This window comes from Brienomyrus brachyistius, chromosome 3, assembly GCF_023856365.1.
Source record: "Brienomyrus brachyistius isolate T26 chromosome 3, BBRACH_0.4, whole genome shotgun sequence".
Classification (NCBI taxonomy): domain Eukaryota; kingdom Metazoa; phylum Chordata; class Actinopteri; order Osteoglossiformes; family Mormyridae; genus Brienomyrus; species Brienomyrus brachyistius.
In genome coordinates this window covers 6,046,627-6,067,206 of record NC_064535.1, presented here as the reverse complement: position 1 = coordinate 6,067,206, position 20,580 = coordinate 6,046,627, and the positions used below count along the sequence as shown (strand labels likewise).

General features: G+C 44.4%; 3 protein-coding genes across 9 annotated transcripts; 1 reads left to right on the top strand and 2 right to left on the bottom strand.

Annotated features, from left to right (window-relative positions):
* Window positions 1-318: 318 nt before the first annotated feature.
* memo1 (mediator of cell motility 1) lies at window positions 319-12,224 on the bottom strand. Of its 5 annotated transcripts, none has more exons than XM_049008611.1 (9): window positions 11,835-12,224; window positions 8,400-8,481; window positions 7,963-8,031; window positions 7,431-7,543; window positions 6,408-6,519; window positions 4,760-4,902; window positions 4,094-4,170; window positions 3,209-3,313; window positions 319-2,308 (listed from the first exon to the last, which is right to left on the bottom strand). In XM_049008611.1, exons 1-9 carry the CDS (start codon window positions 11,893-11,895, stop codon window positions 2,177-2,179), a joined length of 894 nt encoding a protein of 297 aa, XP_048864568.1. In that variant the 5' UTR covers window positions 11,896-12,224; the 3' UTR covers window positions 319-2,176. The 5 variants fall into 5 exon arrangements, 4 of the variants coding, with proteins under 4 accessions (XP_048864568.1, XP_048864566.1, XP_048864569.1 ...); XM_049008609.1 differs by lacking the exon at window positions 11,835-12,224 and adding an exon at window positions 11,471-11,754; XM_049008612.1 differs by lacking the exon at window positions 11,835-12,224 and adding an exon at window positions 10,368-11,043.
* Window positions 12,225-12,920: 696 nt separating this feature from the next.
* Window positions 12,921-18,377, top strand: psen2 (presenilin 2). The gene is made up of 11 exons (XM_049007516.1): window positions 12,921-13,076; window positions 13,547-13,711; window positions 13,815-14,008; window positions 14,116-14,257; window positions 14,483-14,550; window positions 14,707-14,927; window positions 15,707-15,805; window positions 16,051-16,113; window positions 16,627-16,746; window positions 17,339-17,454; window positions 17,620-18,377. Exons 2-11 carry the CDS (start codon window positions 13,580-13,582, stop codon window positions 17,773-17,775), a joined length of 1,311 nt encoding a protein of 436 aa, XP_048863473.1. The 5' UTR covers window positions 12,921-13,076; window positions 13,547-13,579; the 3' UTR covers window positions 17,776-18,377.
* A 745-nt stretch (window positions 18,378-19,122) lies between these two features.
* On the bottom strand, window positions 19,123-20,538 carry LOC125738510 (protein dpy-30 homolog). Of its 3 annotated transcripts, none has more exons than XM_049007518.1 (5): window positions 20,316-20,532; window positions 19,831-19,871; window positions 19,708-19,755; window positions 19,467-19,609; window positions 19,123-19,319 (listed from the first exon to the last, which is right to left on the bottom strand). In XM_049007518.1, exons 1-5 carry the CDS (start codon window positions 20,326-20,328, stop codon window positions 19,247-19,249), a joined length of 318 nt encoding a protein of 105 aa, XP_048863475.1. In that variant the 5' UTR covers window positions 20,329-20,532; the 3' UTR covers window positions 19,123-19,246. The 3 variants fall into 3 exon arrangements, with proteins under 3 accessions (XP_048863475.1, XP_048863476.1, XP_048863477.1); XM_049007519.1 differs by having other exon boundaries at window positions 20,351-20,526; XM_049007520.1 differs by lacking the exon at window positions 19,708-19,755 and having other exon boundaries at window positions 20,351-20,538.
* Window positions 20,539-20,580: the final 42 nt, after the last annotated feature.

The window sequence follows — 20,580 nt, the reverse complement described above, 5'->3', positions numbered from 1 at the left end:
AACATGCTGAGGCTAATTGGAGTTGCTAAATTACCTGTAGGTGTGCGTGTGTGAGTGAATGGTGTGTGAGTGTGCCCTGCGATGGGCTGGCCCCCCATCCTGGGTTGTTCCCTGCCTCGTGCCCATTGCTTCCGGGATAGGCTCCGGACCCCCCGCGACCCAGTAGGATAAGCGGTTTGGAAAATGGATGGATGGTGATAAAGACTAAACATAGACAAACTGACTTCAAGAACAAGTATAACAATTTCGATGATGTGAAGGAATTGTAGCTTTTCAGTTTGTCAACAGAAGACATAACAAAGAGACACAAGACCGAAGAAGTATTTTCAGAGTTTTACTGTTTTTTTCCCCCTATTTTTCTTTTTGTAGTGAGCTGTATAGAACATCAGCAGGGTAAAGAAAAAGGCTGAATCAGCTGAACCTGAGTTAATAAGACTCCACCTTGGAGCACTTCGGAAACGTTTGTTGTCAACGGTAACAAACTGGAGGTTCTTGACTTCAAGCACAGACTATGTTGTTTAGCCAAAAAAAAAAAAAAAAAAGCAAATAAAAAATAAAGAAGCACAAGGGGGACCCCTGCAGGATGTGCGATGCGAAATCCCAACCTGCACCGCATCAAAGTCGCTGATACAGTCCCTCTCCGGTCAGATGAGTCTTCAAAACGTTGGACAAGAGAGCATACTGGATTTTAAAAAATGACTCATACTGTAGATGGTCAGACGTCGCAGAGGAGTGCGATGATTGGTGGAGTTACAGTCAACGGTTCACCACCAACGAGGAAACCAGTGGAACATACAACGGTGATTGAAGGCACGAACGCACTACCCTTTTTTAAATTTCACAAATCGATTTTCTTCATTCTGATGGAAGCCGTCTGCCCACCAACAGAAAGCTGAACGGACAAAGTGTCACCAAACACTGGCATCCAAGGGGATCGATCCAGAGGATGAACTTGGTTAGAGGAAACCCAGCATGCAGTGAACCTTGCACTCACAGCTTCATCTCAGTGCATGGCACCAACAACGCTCCACATCTTCTTGGTTAAATTCACGCAATTACATAACACAAAACTAAAATTGTGGTGCCTGCTCTGGTCCAAAAGAACCGCTATTCTAACATATAAAATGATCTTGTGGGAGTTTTACTTAATGTTATAATCTGACCAAGACATCTGATTAGTTGACCCTCTTCTAGTCGCTTGGACCCACCTCCTCTACAAGCTGATTGGTTATCTTTTTGAACCAATCATTTTTTGTTCTGCCCTCAGAATATTTTTGTACAAGTAGAACCCCCATGAGCCTGAAACGATGGCCTTGGTATGTCAAAGTGCCTGCTTAGTGAACACCAGCACACTCTGCAGTTCCGGAGAACTAATGGCAGGCACCACAAATAAATGAAAAAGGAAGAAGACTAAAGAGGCTAAGACTGATAACATTGCTAATAACAGCTAAATGTCTAAGAAAATTATTGTAAACAAGAAAAATGGTGAGGAACTGAAAATAAAAATGGGCTAAAAAGAGAAGTCAAAAAATGTTCTTTTTTGGTATATGGAATATACAGCACAGCGTTATAGGGCTTATTCCTGAACAGCCATAATAAGTCTAAATGGTACAATTTTGGCTACGTACGCTGCTCTCCTTGGCTTTTAAAAGGACAATGATAGTAAATAATGTTGTTTTCTTCTTTCCAGATCCAGCCCATTTGAAGAACATCCTGTATCATCACCACAAAACAATCTTTCACCCATTTTTAAAAGCACAGTTCTGCAGAATGCAAACATATACAAGCTGACTTGCCCCCCCTTTGAATTTGTCTGGCATGTTCCTACAAGACTCCCCCATGTATCACTCTACTCCAGCTCCACCATAGAGAAACACACACACACACACACACATATATATATACATACATACATACATACATACATATTCCAGCGCACACAATTTATAGCATCATAACGCATATTATGGTGGCAGATTTACCCAACAGGATCAAGGCTCATTCCAAGGGGGGGGTCCAAATTCCTCAGACAAGCCTCAAATGGCTAAAAATTCCCATGCTGGACACGGACTCCCTGGAAAAGTGGGGAATCTTTTTTTTTTTTTTTTTAAAGGAGGGGATGAGGTTGGGTAACAGGGCAACATGGAGTGAAGAGAGAGGGCCCCCCCCCTCGCCCTCAGTGGACGATCAAGGCCCCTGCCGCGTAACTGACAGAGCTGTCCTGCCAGTTCCTGCACTGGCTGGATTGTGCGTAGTTCAGGAAGGAGAAGCTCATATCTGTGCCATTCTTCCGCAGCTCAGTCACAGCCTGCAGCGTGAAACACAGGCCAGCATTAAACCGTTGGGCGAGCACAGGAAGCAAAGGGGGGGTCCAGCATCCAGCTGCCACAGCTACCCTGGACTGGAAGCCCCGGCCTGTACATTTCCACCATTATGACAAGAAATACTGGATTACATAAATGAGGGCGGGGGAGACACGATTCAAATCAACCAAAGTATTTGGGCCCATAACTAATGGAGTAAGAACAAGCAGCACTTTCATAAGGGCTTAAACTGAACACCTGCTAGATCCACTCAATATCAACAATAGCTATCAGTGATTAACGGTCGGGGTTTTCCAGTCAGGCAGTGAATTATACCAGAGGTACTGAGGTTTCCTGCATTTACTCTAGCTCATTTACCAACTTCCCCTTCAAACACAGTTCTATGTGGGAGCTGTAAACATTAGAGATAGCCATCAAAATCAAAAGCTGCCTGGTAAACTTTCAGTCACATCTACAAAATACTTACTGGTCTACAGTCATAGGTGGTGGTCAACTGTTACAATGCATTTACATTTTATTTATTTGACACATGCTGTTGTACATTTCTAAAAAAAAAAAGCCAGCTCAGTCCCTGGGAGTTAAGTACTTTGCTCAGGGACCGAATGATGGCATCGCTACGCCGACCCTGGGATTTGACCCAACAACCTCCCTATGAAAGGCAAAGCATCCTAACCCGCTGCGACACAAACCATCCCCCATAATAAGGCCTTCAGCAGATCTGAACCCAGAACCCCTGATTTAGGAGTCAGTGCCTTACCCACTGCGCCAGAGAGAAAATTCAACACTACATGTGCCCCCCCAAAACCCTTCTTACTTAGCCAAAGTGTAAGGCCCTTGAGCCAGGGGCCCAAATGCTGACACGCACAGCACCAGGCCACACTTACGTTTAGCAGCACTCCGATGGGGTGACGCCCACAGATGGTGTTGTGGTACTTCTTTAAATAGTTACTAAAAGATATAGGGTCCAGTTGCTCTATAATGCCCATGCCCTTGGAAAGAGGAAGACATACCTTTAAAAAACACTGTGAAGACCTTCCAATACAGCAGACACTCCTCCTTTGCTATATTCTATCTCACTGGATGTGGAAAATCAATATAACCTTTTTATTATTATTAAAATAAACCAACAACTAGAAATTATTGTTTGTACAGGAAATGACTCTTTAAATTGGGGGGCGGGGGGGGGGTTGAACAAGAAGTAATATCAACTGATGAGAAATCAATATGTAAACAAAACCGTTAATCCGGATGGTTGCTCCCCCCATGACAGAGGACCAGTATTGGGGGCTATATCACGAAGCTGGGTGTTTCGGTTAGCAAGAAGACTTGTCGAATTTAAGGCACCCCAGTTAAAATGGACTTTATCTTTATTCACTGACATTTACTGCAGACAAGTTACGAACATTTATTTAATGATAAAAACCTTGAGACAGGGATGCGCAACAACAAAAACAGGCAAAAAGCACCCCCCCCCCCACTCCACCCTGGGCCCATCCACCAGGATCCAGATGAATCACAAGCACACACTGGCTTTGAGTGTTTAAGGAGTAAGCTCAACGTGTCCTTAATGCCCAACGACCCCCAAAGACTGTCTAAGAAGGAAAACAAGGGATGGCAGAGATCTCATCTGAGAAATTCCCACCATCACTACACAGTGCATTAAAAAAAAAAAAAGATTTGCATTTGTGATATTCACTAAACGGTTCACTGGAGAATAATGTATTCAGTCACACTTGAAAAGTCAAAGCCAGCTGTGTCGACAGTCTTACCATTTTATCAAGATGCTCGATGGATCTGTATAATTCTCCCTGAGTTTCGTCATAATATGTGTAACGGAATCGGTGCCCTTTAAGAAGAGAGATGCATTTAAACCCGATTGCTCCTGAAATGTGTCGCCGCGGTGAGCACGTGCCCCAACAAGAGATTCACAGTATACCGTCTGGGCCAACTGAACCCATGCATGGAGAGGATACTTTCTCACATTACAGAGTAAACATGAAGCGAAGCTCGTTTCAGTGATGCAATACTGAACACAATTAGATTAGAGAGGGCTCTCAAATAAGCCACATTCTCCTGTGGGAAGTAATAAATTTTGTTATTTTTACATTGTGGTTAGTTCCACTCATCTTGAAATTATTAAAAAAAAAAAAAAAAAAAACTATAAAATTGCAGGGGTGTCCCTAGGGCTGCTTTTAGGCTGGGTTGTTTTCTCTTTCATTTTGGGCTTTTCCGTCAGGCCCTCCCCTTTCATTAATCTCTAGTGACATCCCTGGATGAAGTGGTCAACTGACAGTCTTATCCAAGCGATGATTATTATCATTCCTACTTTACCAGCCCGTCAGAACAGACAGCAGGTGGCAACGTGTGATAACAGGTATTTAATCATCCGACAGAATCAGACCGACCAGCAGCACCAGACGTCCGGACCAACTCACCCCAGTGGCAGAAGTCAGACGAAATCACAAACAGGTTTGCTGGGTCCGCCAGGTATTTACTGAGAAGTTTGCCATATTCCTGTTCTTTGGATTCGCTCAGGGCACCGACCAGCACTGGGACAATGGAAACCTCGTCCTTATGGCTGGGAACAAAGATGGGGAGGGGGGGGAATATATAACCAAGTAGTTACACCCACTCAGCAGGGAACCTGACCTGAATCTGTTGCGAATAAATAACAAAAGAAAACATCAGTCAGTAAGCCTACCTGATGATGAGAAACCACAAATATAATGGATACATCAGCAGCACATGTTAGTCAACCCTGAGTGGCTCACAGCAATGAGGCTGAAGCAGCCAATCAGTGACCGGCTCTCATGCAACTTGCTAATGAGGTGGCCTCATAGCCCTACCCCTGTGCACAGCAGTTATGCCATATGAGTTTGCTCTTGGTACACTAGAATGTCAACACTCCAAGAGGACCTTGGAATTCCTGGAACTTAAAAACAATTGAAACTGCTTCCGGAAATGAATTGCATCTGACTGAAATCAAAGCGATTTAAAGAAGGCAGCGCTTATAAGTGATGTTCACCCATCAGCACCAAATCAGCTGCAAGACAGAGAGAGACTAAGCAACACTTTTTGACTTGATAAGCTTTGAGGGGAGGAGCTTAAATAATACTAACAAAGGGAAGAACAGAATACAACAGGCCAGAGAGACTTACAACTAAAACAGCCCAGTGCCCCATCAACATGAAGATGCTGTTTGCAGATATGCCCGTACTGAGATTAAGCGAACAAAGGCACAGTCTGTTAGCACATAACACCAACCAGAGAGAATAGGGAGCCGTCCTTGGCACAGAAACTGCAGAATTCTTGGCACCCCCCTGTACTTCTGTACTAACAATCTGGCAAAGGAATCCGCAGTGCATTCAATCATTTCAGTGACTTCCTGACATGACTGGTCTGCAGTGGACTTGCATCCTATGCGGAGTGGACCCCTGCCTTAAGCCCTGTAGCCTGTGGGATAAATCCCAGCCAACCACGCCAAGCAGCCGACATAGGATCACCACTAGAGAGGCTGGCCAGCTGGAACATGCCTTCACGCTACCCGGCACCCGGCACAGTCGATGACCTCATAGCATCTGTACCAAGACCACATGACAGGCCCAGAAGCGGCCCAACTCCAAAAAGGAAAAACACGTCCTGCAGCTGCTTCCTTCTGGCATCTCTCTCGTGTTCACATCGCAAAATGCGAAACTCGTCAATGTGCAGCGTGTACTTAGTGTCAGAATGATAGACAAAGGAACTAAAGACCAGGATCAGCGGGTAGCTGCTTCTAAGCCCTGGCTGCTTGGTCGTCTTCCTCAAATGCCCTAGACAAAAAAAAAAAAAAACACAAAAAAACTGACAAACTGTAAAAGGGTAAAATTACCGTCACTTTGGACAAAAAGTGCCAGCCAAGTGATGAAATAATAAACAAGGGAAAAAACAAGTATTCTCATCACATGTCAGCATGTTAATAAGCAATTTCCAATCCTTTCAGCGAGACATAGCTGTGAAAGTAGCTGTTAGGAAGTAGTGTTGCGTTTTGAAATGCATGAGCCGGCCCCCAGCAGCCCAACACCGCCGCCCCACGCGAGACGTCACCTTTCCATGGCTTTGGCGGTGAATGGGAGCTGCATCTCTATGCTGTGCTCTTCCTCATCTGTCGGCAGAGTCATCCTCTCGAACATTCCCGTTTTCCAGAGTTCAGCGTAAACTACAAGTGGAGGGAACAGACGTTGCCGACAGCGGTTCACATTTCCTGCTAGAATGAGAAGTCCAGCCTGAAGGCAGCGGGCAGACTGTGGCCATTTCATCGCCTCGGTAACGCCTGAGTCATCATTGCTCCTCCACCTTCCCCCATTAAGGTCCCTCTCAGAGTCTTCAGCTTGCATTTGTCTCACACCACAAACGAGGCTGACACACACGCCATTAAAGCCAGTCAGTCCCAGGTCCAGAGCCCACACCACCACCCACCATACAATACCGATACAAACTCCATCGCATCCTATGGCAGACATCAGTATACAAGACTTGAAACAACCCACTTAGATTCAGAAGTAGTGTGAACATATACAGTTCCAGTTAAAAGTTTGGACGCGCCAAGCTGCCTACAAAGGAGAGTGACGTCACGTCACATGACCTGGCCACCTGACCTAAACAAAGGAGAAATAGTTTTGGAGTCTGACCAGAGAGTGAAGGAAAAGCAGCCAATGACTTGCTCAGCATATGTGGGACCTCCTTCAGAATAGGTGGAAAACCATCCCAGGAGGCCACCTCATGAAACTGACACAGAGGAGACAGTAGGGTCAGCCAGTCCCTGGGGCAATTGGGATTAAGGACCTTGATCAAGGGCACAATGAGGAGGATCTCTCCGCTGACTGCGGGATTTGAACCAACAACCTTCCAAGTCTCAAACCACAGGGCTTGCTCCTCAAAACATTTTTTTTTTGTATAATACTTGGTCATAATGCATATGTTATTTTATAGTTTTGATGTTTTAATTCTAAAATGTAAAGAATAATACATATAAACCTTTCTAACTGTAGGTGCGTACAAACTTTTAACTGGTACTGCAGACCAGCACAGGTTTAGGTAGGACTATGAAGTGAGGCGTGGGGCTCTTACTCTTATGGTCGATTCTCAGGTCATACAGCGGCGTTCTGTAGACCTCAGCGGGCGACAGGGCGCAGCGGGACAGGGGCACATGGTGGGAGGGACCCAAGATGAAAACCTTGCGGCTGCGGGGGATCCAGAGACTCAGTTCACAGGCACACAAGCACGAGCGCCCAGGCACACAAACACACTTCCGGCATAATTCAGAACTGCAGGTGCCGCAATGTCATGTGGCTGGGCTGAGTCGTAAGCCGCGCCCAAAGACGCTGACATCACTGGTTTCGCTTTGTCTGCTCTTGGTCTCAGTTGAAAGTAAAACTTTCCCCCGAATCACCAATTTTAGAGCCTGTCTCATGCAGGACAGATGGCGTGATACCCATGACCTACGCGAAAGGTGAAAATAGAGATAATGCAGCACTGTTCATTAACTTGAGCTAAAAAAAATTTATTTGCACTTTCTTTTTTCCCACAATGCACTCATCTACCCAACAATATGATAAAGCAGCAAAGCTCAGAGCTAACAGACTTGACATCTGGCACTCACGTGACCGTGGGATCCACCTGCTTGTAGGCATGCGCAGCGCACGCCCCGCAGTAGGTGTATCCAGCATGCCTGTCAACACGGAGAGCATGGCCTGAGAGACTGTACGTGCCACGCAATCCCTCCCATAGCATGGTGGGGATGGGGGTTGCAGGGGCGTTGGCTCCAGCTGAAAGCTAATTCGCCCTTGCAGGGCACCATCCAACCCCTCACCATTTCTAAACACATCATCAGTTATCGATGAGGTCGGCCCCTGTGTATGAATTACGCCCCCTCTTAAGAAACCCCAGAATCATCCCTACAATAGCATTAGCCACATGTAGCATACTGGATACCGACGACCATTAAAAAGCTAGCGAGGAAGACAGCAGATGAACCAGTTGCATGCATAGCGCCTTTCCAGCTACAGGAAGACGGGCAAGACCTCCCACGTTACTTACGGCACTATGACGGCCCGAGCTGGCCGCAGGGTGGACTGTGCCTGCGACAGCCACCCCTCCAACTGTGCGTTCAGTTGGGCTCCTGCGGGGAGAAGGAGAAAGGAGAGACAGATATATATTACTGCCGTTATCTTGCCGGCCTTTTCAGAAGCCAGGGAAAGCAAAGATCCCGACTATCTACATGGACGAGCATTTGCATCCCGTCACTGGACAAATCACAATGGAGGAGGAGGGAAAGGGCCGGGCATTTATAAGGCTGATAAGCTACAGAGACAAAAGCCAATATGCAGATATAGGTCCAACTTTATTGTCACTGACATGTACAAATACTCGTCAACAAAATCGGAGTTGGCGTCTAACCAGAATGCAAACTAGCGTAGGAAACAATGCAACACGAGTACACAATAACCAACAGCAGCAACAACTAAGCTATTCCAATATAAAATGTAATGTGAATATATAAGTATAAATAGGTAACAGAAATGAGTACAGCATACAAAATATATAAAGTGCAATTAATAAGCAGGTTTTTTTTTTTTTTAATCTTCGGCCACTTATTCAGAGTGCTGAGGTGATCATAGATGTTTTACTTTGATATTAAAATACACGCGAGGGCTTTTGTGAATTTGCCACTGGAAGGCACTTGCCCCCCCCCCAACAGAAAGCTGCCATTGTGTTGTTAACTCATTTTCACAACCAGGCCCTCCAAAACAGTCGCTCCACCCTCCCTACTAGCAAGGGAATATGAATAAAGCAGTTGGCATCTATCTGGTCTGGGAGGGGAGATACTGTTTGTGTGAATTTCTTAAAATAGCAGGCAGAAGAATTTCATTAGCAACTAAAGCGTAGATCCAACTCGGGCAACACAGACGATGTAACTGCCAAACGCATAAACAAACAAACAGCCAAGCATCAGTGGAAATCACATGACTAAGTCTGCGGGGGTGATGCCTCTCGCACCTTTCAGCAAAGCATGTGCTGCAACACTTAATATTTGCCCCCCACCCCCCCCACCTAGCGCACCGAGAAATCCACACGTCCGGGCGCAGCCTGGCAAGTGACCGAAGAGGCACAATTCACAAATGGCTAAAATTAAGGCTTCCGGAAGCCGGGTGGGAATCATCACAAGCCATCGATCACTGCCAAGTTTAACCCAAATCACGCTGGACAAGATGGCGAATGAGGACTTAAGAGAATCCCACCTGAAAGGGGGGGGTTAGGATATTGGTTTCCACCATTGGCGGAGAAGTCTCCAATGCAATTTTTTTGACCGGCTGTCCGGTAAAGGCCGTGATGACACTGGGCCGCATCTTCAGAGGCATGGTCAATAGCGAGATCTGCCATGTCACAAGAACAAATAAGACCCCTGGTGCCAAGCGGGAAAAAGCACTGCCCACATTGTCATGCCACGCAAAGAACCCTTAAGAAACCTACGACGTCAGCGGAACCATACTAAGCAACACCTCTGCTGCAGAACACGACCCGAAAGCCATCGATTCCAGCCAGAAGGAGCTTGTAAAAATAACAGAGCCGCACATTCGGTAAGATCACATCAAGCTTATTAATAATCACTCCAGGCTGGAGGAAGGGGTGACATTAACTGCCTCAGTCACCCTGTTTAATTATTTGGCCTTGAGTGTCCTGGGGTACAAAACTCAGGCTCAGCACTGTACTGATGACTGCTTGGGAACCATTTTAAGTGCTTGACTGCAGCAGGAAGGTGCCTTTGGGAAGGAGGCGGAGCAAACGCTAATCCAGCAAAGCACAAGGGCCCACATGGCTCCCACGGCCCACACAGGCCAAGAGGACAGCCGGGGAAGCTGGGGGAAAAAACACACTCCCAGAGCCAACTAAAGACCCATCAATCCCCCTTAAAAGCTGGCACCCAGCAAAAGGCAGGAAGCTCTACTCGCCCTTCCATAACGCTGCCCCCACCCCCACATACCCCCACTTGGCTAATCACTTAACTGTCACGAAGAGTCATGGAAGCAGGGAGCCAAAAGGGTTTAAATCTGCACTTTACTTATTTAGGCATCTTTTGAATATGCTTTAAGGTAAAGTACTTTGACTGAAGCCACACAGTAACCGCCTACATTCACATGCATAGAGATCGGCTCTTTAATTTGGCTTGACGGACTTCAGTGTCTTAATTACATTATGCTACCAACTGAACTACTGATTTACGTCCAATACCTATCAGTATATTTATATCTCTGAAAGTGCATCTTGAGAAATTAAATTGAAACTGGAGAAACTGGAACAAGGGCTGGAAAGTATGAGACTTTTAGCTGAACTATTTTGAAGCACATCGTGCATCGCAGTTACACTCGCAGATCTGTTAGAAATACGGCTGGAAGCATGCAGGCAAGCAGCCGGACTTGGCCGTATCTGCGCTGACATGCACACGACAGACCCCGGGCAGGGTCACACCCCTGGAGCTTTACCTTTTTCAGCAAACCTAACCCCCCAAGATGAATGCTAAAGCATGTTTTTTTCCAGACGGGGACAAAATACAAGGCAAGCTGCCGATCGAGTAAGATGTGCGGCCATTTCCGTGCCGGGAAGCCCGCCGGCCGGGCGGCTACAAAGGAGCCGCTTCCATGTTACCGACCGAGTGAAAAGGCATCGGTCAGCGCTGGGAAAGTTCCGCTAGTTACCTGGTTAGTTCTTTTCTAAGCTACGGACGGTGATCCGGTTGTGGAGAGCGACAACCGGCGATATTACTGCGGTCGATCCAGGCCCCAGCATTAGCGGAAAACCGAGCAGCCACATCTCTTCTATTTGAGATGGGCGATTTCCATGGACCTGATGGTGAATTAAAGTACCGGATAAGCCCAAACATAGCGGCTTAGGAGCGCAAAACACTGCCATTCACACATTTATGCACCCCCCCGTTTCTCAGGTCGGTTGACTTCCAGCTAATTGAACAAATGCTAAGAAAACATCTGGCGAGACATGTCATACTGACTACTGGAAGTTTGCACAGAGTTTATTTAATGCCAGATCTGGGTACGGGTTGGTTATATAAAAACACACTACCGGGAGGGACCGGTTAACGCATTCATAACCACCTAGAAAACTAAGCAACCCGGCACAAGTCTCCCAGTCCCCGTAGTGAAGTTGCACCGTTAGCATTAGCAAACGGCAGCAGCCAGGCAGGACGCAAAAAAGAATAAAGAAACAGCCACGATTAGCAGATAAATCCAAAGTCTTGACTGCCGAAACAGTACATAAAGCTGTTCCAGGTTTATTAGATACCATCTACACGTGCGAACCGTTTAACAAACTTAATAACGTCAGGGAGAGAAATCACACAGCCAATCTCATCCTCCTTCCCATCTTTTGCTTATGTTCCGCCAGCTGATCGCCACCCATGAGATGTCAAGTGGCCCGAAAAAAAACCCCAAATCTGTGCCCCGTTACCCCCGGGTCTACCTGAGGCGGTGTACCAGCTGCCGGCGTGACTTGCTTCTCTGTACACCACTCGGTTCGACATCTTAGTGCCCGAGCCACCTATCTTGGTCAGTTAACAGCACGGAGAGAAGCACAAAAATATAAAGGCAGCCAACCAGCAACGGACAAATTTGGGGGGTTGTTTTCAGAGGGGGGCAAAGAAGAAAGTGGAGAATTAATTCAAAATACAGTGTTTGCAGGTTGTCGTGGGATGCACAAAGAAAACGGAAATATCCGAAGTCAAAACAAAAGATTGTCTGCAGCTCAGCTAGACAAGAACAAAAGCCCAGGACAGCATGAACTTAATGATACAACAGTACTGTTCGCCGGTAACTGGTTTGGCGTAAGTCGGCTACCGTGGCTGTGCAGTGACAAGTAGTTCTCATTGGCTAAAAATGTGTGGGACTCTTCTTATTCGTCGTGCGATGAAGGCAGGTAACGAGATTTACGTGGAGTGGCTACGGGAACATAGTAATAAACCCTATTGGCTGATTTTGTCACCATGGTCACAGGGAAGATCAAGGAGAAAGGTTACCGTGATGACGTCAGGTTAATAAAAGTAAAAATGAATGAAAAAGTGTTAATATTTATTCCTGGTGAACAAATATAGCAGCTATTGATATTCGTTTACAATATAACACTTTTCTTTACATTTTTTGACAGAATTATTTTTAAATTGCAATATTGTAAAAACGTATCAGTGATTTAAAGCTATCACTCCGTTGGATTAATTTCAGTTCCCACGTTATATTTAAGGCTTATATATTTATAGATCTTGAGAGGTACATGTGAGTTAAATAACGGTATAATGAATGCAAAACCTTTGGCTTCGCTGAGTGCGAATTATTCTTACTCAACTCGCTAACAGCTTGTATTGCAATCATGTACAGTGGGTATTTAGACAATAAGATTTTGCGACACTGTAATACAGTTATGCAATGAAACAAACATTAGAGATATTCAAATAAATCTGAAAACATGACTATCGCCATATTACTATAGCAAGAGTGAACCGTTTCTCGTTTAACTTCTCTTAGCCCAACCCATTTTATAGAAGTTTCCAATCTCCCATAAATAAAAGGGGTTTTCCGCCGTCACGTGACTGCCGTCCCGATCAGCTGACGAGCTACTTCCTGGTTTCTTTAAACGAAGTGAAGTATCAAGCTGATCGGTGCATTTCCTGCTCTTTCCTTATCGATGTCAAGCTGCAGACCGCAGTGGCAGGTTAGCACCTTTATAAATACGCTTTATTGCCACAATTTAATCATAAAAATTAGCTTTCACATAGCTATGTGAAAAATGAAGTAGTTAGCTAAAATGTTGGCATACGTCACATGAGCAAATGTAGATTATATATCGGTCCTGGTAGCTAATGTACCCATGTTCATCTTGTCAGTTTGTAATGTACTTTACTGGAAATTGTATTATATATTGTAGTAAAAACAAAATGATCTCGAAAATAATATTTTGTACATAACATGGATCATTTGCATGATGCTGGGCGTGGATATATTTTGTATAGATCTTGATGATTTCCCCCTATTTATAACTACATAGCGACGTAAGGCATGCATATAGCATTTATTTAGTGTGAAATTTTTGAAACTGCTCCATTACGTGAACATATTTGGGTGTACTGTGTTTGGACGTGTAATGAAATAATTTTCAGCATGGTCTCCGTTCTTTCCTTTAAGCTATAAGTTGTGGTCTTCGTGAACCATCTATTCATGAATACCTCAGATAGCGAAGAGGAGTTTTATAATGAGAGAACAGCCTTGGTCACTACTGACAGTCCAACCATGGCAACATACACTCAAGACTCTGAACTTCCAGGACCAGTGGCCACAGAAAACAAAGCAGTATGTATTTCCCCTGTGGATGGTTCAGTGTGATATTTTATTTCAGGAAGTATTGGTTTGTTCTTGTTGTAACTGCCTGGGACTCTGTTTCGCCGCCTGCCAGGGTGCCTCGGCAAGACTTGCCCGAGGAGCGAGGGAAGGGGAATCTGCAGCAGACAGTGAGGATGAGGAACTTACCCTCAAATATGGAGCCAAGCACGTAATCATGCTCTTTGTGCCTGTCACACTGTGCATGGTGGTCGTCGTGGCAACAATAAAGTCAGTCAGCTTCTACACCGAGAAGAATGGCCAGCAGTTGTATGTAGATTTTTTTTTTTATCCATAAAATGAATATGCTTGAAAACATGCTCTCGCTGGGTCGTTTTGAATAGTGAGAAAGATTTGTTTGTGGTTTACGTTGACAGGATATACACCCCTTTCACTGAAGATACACCATCTGTGGGCCAGCGACTCCTCAATTCCGTCTTAAACACCATCATCATGATCAGCGTCATCGTGGTGATGACCATCTTTCTCGTCGTGCTTTATAAGTACCGCTGTTACAAGGTCAGACCTCGTGAAGTCATTTTAAGCGGCTGCCAATTCATATTTAACTTAAAGCAAACACAGATAACCTTAAAGCAGGGTTCTTGCTAATCAGTCGACATTTTCTGGCACTTCATGCTGCATTGCTACCGCAATCGTGTAGATATTGCCAAATGACATTAAATTTAGGATGATATCTATATGTACATGTATATACTCACTGGAGTCTTTTTATTTTTGCTGTAGTTCATTCATGGGTGGCTGATTCTTTCATCTCTGATGTTACTGTTCTGGTTTAGCTTCATGTACCTGGGGTGAGCCTCTTATTCTGATCCTGATAATACAGAATTGCGATTATGTAGGAAAATTTGTCATTGGCCTTTGTTTTTTTGTCTGTGTAAACCTTGGTTGAAGTCGCTAACATTCCCGCCGACTTAAACGTGTCCTTCCCTGATCTCCGCACTCCGCAGGGAGGTGTTTAAGACCTACAATGTGGCGATGGACTATCCCACATTAGTCATGATCATTTGGAACTTTGGAGCCGTGGGGATGATCTGCATCCACTGGAAGGGGCCGCTGCAGCTTCAACAGGCCTATCTTATTGTCATCAGTGCCCTGATGGCCCTTGTCTTCATCAAGTACCTGCCCGAGTGGTCAGCCTGGGTCATTTTGGGGGCCATCTCCATCTACGGTAAAAAAGACCGTCCCTGCATCGTTTGAAATTCCTCAGTGCAATGTTTCCCAATCTGGTCCTCGGGGACCCCAGACAGTGCATGTATTTGCTCCCCCCCAGCTCCTGGTTGGGTGCACATTGCAAGCGAAGTTTATTAACATGGCACAATTCAAACACAAGGCAATTCAATGTGTTTCACAAAGGCAGACGGATACGTTTTAATTAAAATCACTTTTAAATGACAAATAATAGCAGTAATAATAATAAAACTGTAAAAAAAAAAACCTAAATGCCAAACCAACGGTTAGTTAATTGAAAAGAATTTATATTGTAGTGGCAGAGAATGACTAAACTGATTTAATTTATTGAAAAGCTGCATCAATGATTTAACAAATGATTTAAGCGAAGATTCTCTGGACTGTGTGGAGCTTAGAGGGAGCAAAAACGTGGACTGTCTGTGCATCCCTGAGGATTGGACTGGGAAACACTGCCTTAAGGCACTGCTGCCAGAAATAGAAAAAGATATATATATTTTTTTTTGCAGTTGGGATCACCATGGTAGCTTATCCATCCCATCATTCATACACAATCACCAACTGTTTATCTAGCCTGGGATATAGTGAGATTGTGAATTCCCGGAAAGCATAAGGGCCACACTCTGGCTGAGACATTTTTGTATTACAGATCCCCCTGATTACATTTGCCTAGTCTTATAGCTTAGCCTAAATGTTCTGTATGAGGGCTAGGAGATGGAACAGGAGGGTCGTGTGTGATACGAAGATTGTTGTTTTTGGCAGACCTGATCGCAGTACTGAGTCCCAGAGGACCTCTCAGGATGCTGGTGGAGACAGCCCAGGAACGCAATGAGCCCATCTTCCCTGCCCTCATATACTCCTGTGAGTTTTATCCCCCCACCCCCACTTTGGACGAGCAGCGCTATTGTCTCCCATTTCGCTGGCAACACATCCAAGTAATCACATCACTAAATCCGCACTCATTGACACCCGATGTACAAGAAGTTTCTCTGCTCTAGAAATGGATTCACTGGTGGGGTCCCGTTTTTAAGTGTTCTGGAATGGTGTGAACATCAGGCCAAAACCAGTAGCTGTGAAGCTCACATGACGGCTCTTCTGCCCTCCAGCTGCCATGATCTGGATGGTTGGCATGGCCAGACCGTCATCTGAGCAGAGGGATCAGGATTCAGGTCAGAGAGCACCCTTCATTCCTGGTGATTTACTGACATGCTTGCTTTTTTAACATCTGCTTGGAGTTCCTTTGATGCTGTGATGAAAGGTTAGTGTGCCTCTTAGTTATATTTGATATATGCACAGATATATGCATATATAGTTCAACTGCTAATTCAGTAAAGGGTTATGATAAGTCTCTCTTAGGGCACAGACACTATGTGAGACACTTAACCTGAGCAGGAAACCAGCACACACTCACAGAGATGTGATGCAACAGCATCCACTCAGCCAGCAAGCTGCCCTGTCACTGAGTGGGTGCCTTAATATCTCAGTAATGCTTATGAAGAAGCCCATTTATGCTCGGAATTGGTATATTCATCCGTGGACTCCTGAGAGTGCGAATCCCCGATTAGTTTCCCATACGTCCCCTGCAAAGAGGCCACGTTTGCTCACTTCAGTCATCTCTGGGGGTTCTACCGGATCCATTGCCGGGATCTCCCTGCTGAATGCGCTGTTTTTGTCCACCTCAGACGAGGAGGCGCACCAGAACAATGCAGAGAGCCTAGAGAGGAGCCAGGAGGAGCCCGAGAACCAGGCATTTGTGGGAAGGAGCAGAGCCTATTCTGCCGAGGAGGAGCAGGAGGAGGAACGTAAGTAGCTAAGGCACAAACTCTGGATAGCAACTAATCATCCATATTCCGTGCTCTATTATAATTATGCTCTATATTTTAAAGGATGGGCGGCATGGTGGTGCAGTGGTTAGCACTGTAAGGGGCGGCATGGTGGTGCAGTGGTTAGCACTGTAAGGGGCGGCATGGTGGTGCAGTGGTTAGCACTGTTGCCTCACACCTCTGGGACCCGGGTTGGAGTCTCCGCCTGGGTCACATGTGTGCGGAGTTTGCATGTTCTCCCCATGTCATCTTGGGGCTTCCTCCGGGTACTCCGGTTTCCCCCCACAGTCCAAAAACATGCTGAGGCTAATTGGAGTTGCTAAATTGCCCGTAGGTGTGCATGCGTGAGTGAATGGTGTGTGAGTGTGCCCTGCGATGGGCTGGCCCCCCATCCTGGGTTGTTCCCTGCCTCGTGCCCATTGATTCCGGGATAGGCTCCGGACCCCCCGCAACCCAGTAGGATAAGCGGTTTGGAAAATGGATGGATGGATTTTAAAGGATTATTTTGGTTTGGTTGCATCACTGGGAGTCCTCTTCGCTTCATAGAAGGCCTGTTTTCTCTTTTCCGCAGGGGGAGTAAAATTAGGCCTGGGAGACTTTATCTTCTACAGCGTGCTGGTGGGGAAAGCAGCCGCCACTGGGGGAGACTGGAACACCACCCTGGCCTGCTTCGTGGCCATTCTCATCGTAAGGGGCTAATGCCTGTCTCAGTCCCAAAATGCCCTGCTTTGCTTACAATTGACAGGAATGTGAAGTCGACACAATCCATACTGGGCAAGTAGAAAATGAAGTGAGCTGTTAAGTTAGAGGTTAAGCTCCACTTCTAAGCTCTGCTTTTCTCCTCCTTCCTAGGGACTTTGTCTCACCCTTCTTCTGCTGGCCATCTTTAAAAAGGCCCTCCCAGCCCTCCCCATCTCCATCACGTTTGGCCTGGTATTTTACTTCTCCACTGACAATTTGGTCCGGCCATTCATGGACAGCTTGGCTGCTCATCAGTTCTACATCTGACTGCTGCAAGGAGCACGATGGTGACTGACATGACATACAACGCACAGTTTGATTTTGTTAATAGCTGTACATTAGTGTGTGTGCGCGTGTGTGTTTTGTAACCCTATTACAATGTTTTTTTGTATAAAAAAAAATCAATATTATATAACTACTATAGGACTTAATCGTAAGCCCAAACTGCTATTTTTCTCATTGGATATTTCAGTGTGTGAATGAAGTAAATTGTCTAATTGCAATGCCTCAAATTCTTTTTTTTTCTCCCTTTTACAAACAACTCATGACACCCACCTGTTCTAAATCGTACTAAAGGACTGTATCCCAGCAAGGGAATGTATACGACAGAGAACTAACACAACAGAAACCACAACTTTCAGAACAAAGTTTGCTGTGTGAAAATTGACCGAGCTGAAGTGAAGTATACTGGTCCTTTTTCACAGGTTTCATTTAAATTTAAAACTATTTATATTGAGACAAATATCCAAATATGTTAGTATGTAACTGTTTACTTCTTACAAATGACTTGTTCTTGAGTGGACTGTGATATGTATTGTATCAAGCCATCTGTAATAAACAGGTTAAAGTACCTTTTTTCATTCCTTAAAGGATTAGTCTTTACTTTCGATTGCATTTTGTTGCAAGCCAGTCTTCTAAATAAGAGCCGGGAAATTTAAATTCAGATAAATTAATGTACAGCCAACAGCAGAGCCTTATAGGGCAATTCCAGCAAAACTCAGTAACTTCACGTGCAGTAAAACAGTGCTTGGAGCCCATGTAGTTTTTGAACACAGTTTACATTAATATGATTCAATATTTAGTCACAACAAAGGACAGCTGGTTCACGATTACTGTACAGTTGTATTAGCAGGTGACCTACTGTATAGGAGAGAATCTTGCATGGCTTATTCTATACCAGTCTGTAAGTGGTAGTTCAATGCATTTCCAAGCTAATCTAGGGATCTTTTCACCAAGAATTAAGTCAATTAAGGATTAGTCCACTACAAAGGGTAATGGGGTTGGATCTCTTTAAAATGTGAATGTCATAACAAAGACGTTTTGTTTTCAAACATAAAGCACAATTGACAGACAGATAATTAGGAGTTCATGCATATGTGATGCTGATACTTGGTCAGACATGCTAATCTACAACTAGCTTAATTATATATTCTTTAAATATGAATAACTATGAATTATATAAGTAACTTTGAGGCAGGACCCTTTAAAATGAATGAAATACTGCTTGGTAAATATAAGTATTCCTACAATCAGCAGATTCATTTTGAAAATAATGTGTTTCGGTGTGGAAGATCTATTTAACAGGTACACATATAATATTCCAGTTACACACTGTTAAGTGGCAGAATGTTTCTTTTTAATTTACATTTCATCGCATGCATTATAAAACCGCAATTAGCAGCTGTGGTTCATTAATAAAAACGGCCACAGAGCAGGTCTTCAGCTACCTCCCCATGTGTTAATTTCGATCCTCAAACTGTGACTTGTTCTTGAGAAGATGTGCTGCTAAAAATTCTATAGGATTTTGAGGTCTGCAAAACAAAGTGACAAATCAGTGACATTTAAAAAGATATATCACTGGCACTGAACAAATGAAATACAACAGCTGCAAACTATTTAATAAATTATTTAAATCTGCCCCTTTCCTGCACCTTTGACTACTATTAACTGTAACCTACCTCTCTTTGGCCAGCACTGAAAGACTCTGTAGGAGAATCGGAACAACCGTCTGATCTAAATATGCTCGTGTTGGTAGGGCTTGCAGATCCACCTTCTGTTTGGCAAGTTTATCCATGCTGGCCTTCTCGTTTTCAGATATTCTCTGAAGGCGGAATAGTAAATTGCGTTAAGACACCGACATTGTTTAGGTCGATCTCACTATAGGTCACAGCATCTCATCATATTTGGGTCGTTCGATACCTTAACGTTTTCAGAAAGACCATATTCAGCACGCGGATTTTCTGCAACCTTTAAAGAAACGAAATATGCCAGTTGGTTTAAAGCAGTCCTTCATAAAATGAAGTAGCGGCGACTTAAACTCACTGGTGCCTGTCCTTCTGTTACTTGTTCCATATCGTTGTGATCTTGGGAGAGAAACAATTCCATATTATTTCAGCGCCAAAGCTTATGCATTGATTTAGCTGTGTGCAACTATCGAACTAACGATCACTATCACAGTAACCATACTGAAAAAAAAAAATGTTTCTGCTATATTACATTTTACGTTAAGAATACTACAGCAGTACGACCAACGATAAAAATGCCATGCTAGTTTGAGCAATTAGGAAATTCTCGTAAAATTTAAGATTATCTATTAATAAAAATATATACAGTGTTAAAATATACCCGTGCAGCTGAACACTTATACATATAAAACTACAAAAACAACGCGGAATGTTTTTCCCCTTTAAAGGTTTCTTAGGCAAAATATCAGTGACCTTATGAATTAACATCAAAGTAATTTGGCGCTATAGGAAACAACATGCATTCAGACAATATGATACGAACACACATCCGCTCGCACTCACTGAAACAATTCATAGAATAAAGGGAAGCACAATACCATCCGCCATCACTGCTGTTGATTTCTCCGTTCCGAACGCGGAGAAGCGCGGGGAAGCAACCAATTACAGCGCGGGACAAGCGAGTCTCCCATTGGTTCGTCCATGAAACCGGAACTACTTTGTATGACTTTTTAAGGGCGCTGATTGGGCGCTTCAAGAACTTGCCAAATGGATCTAAATTGATACAGATAAGATACATAGTTAACAACAAATGTACTAGAAACGAATT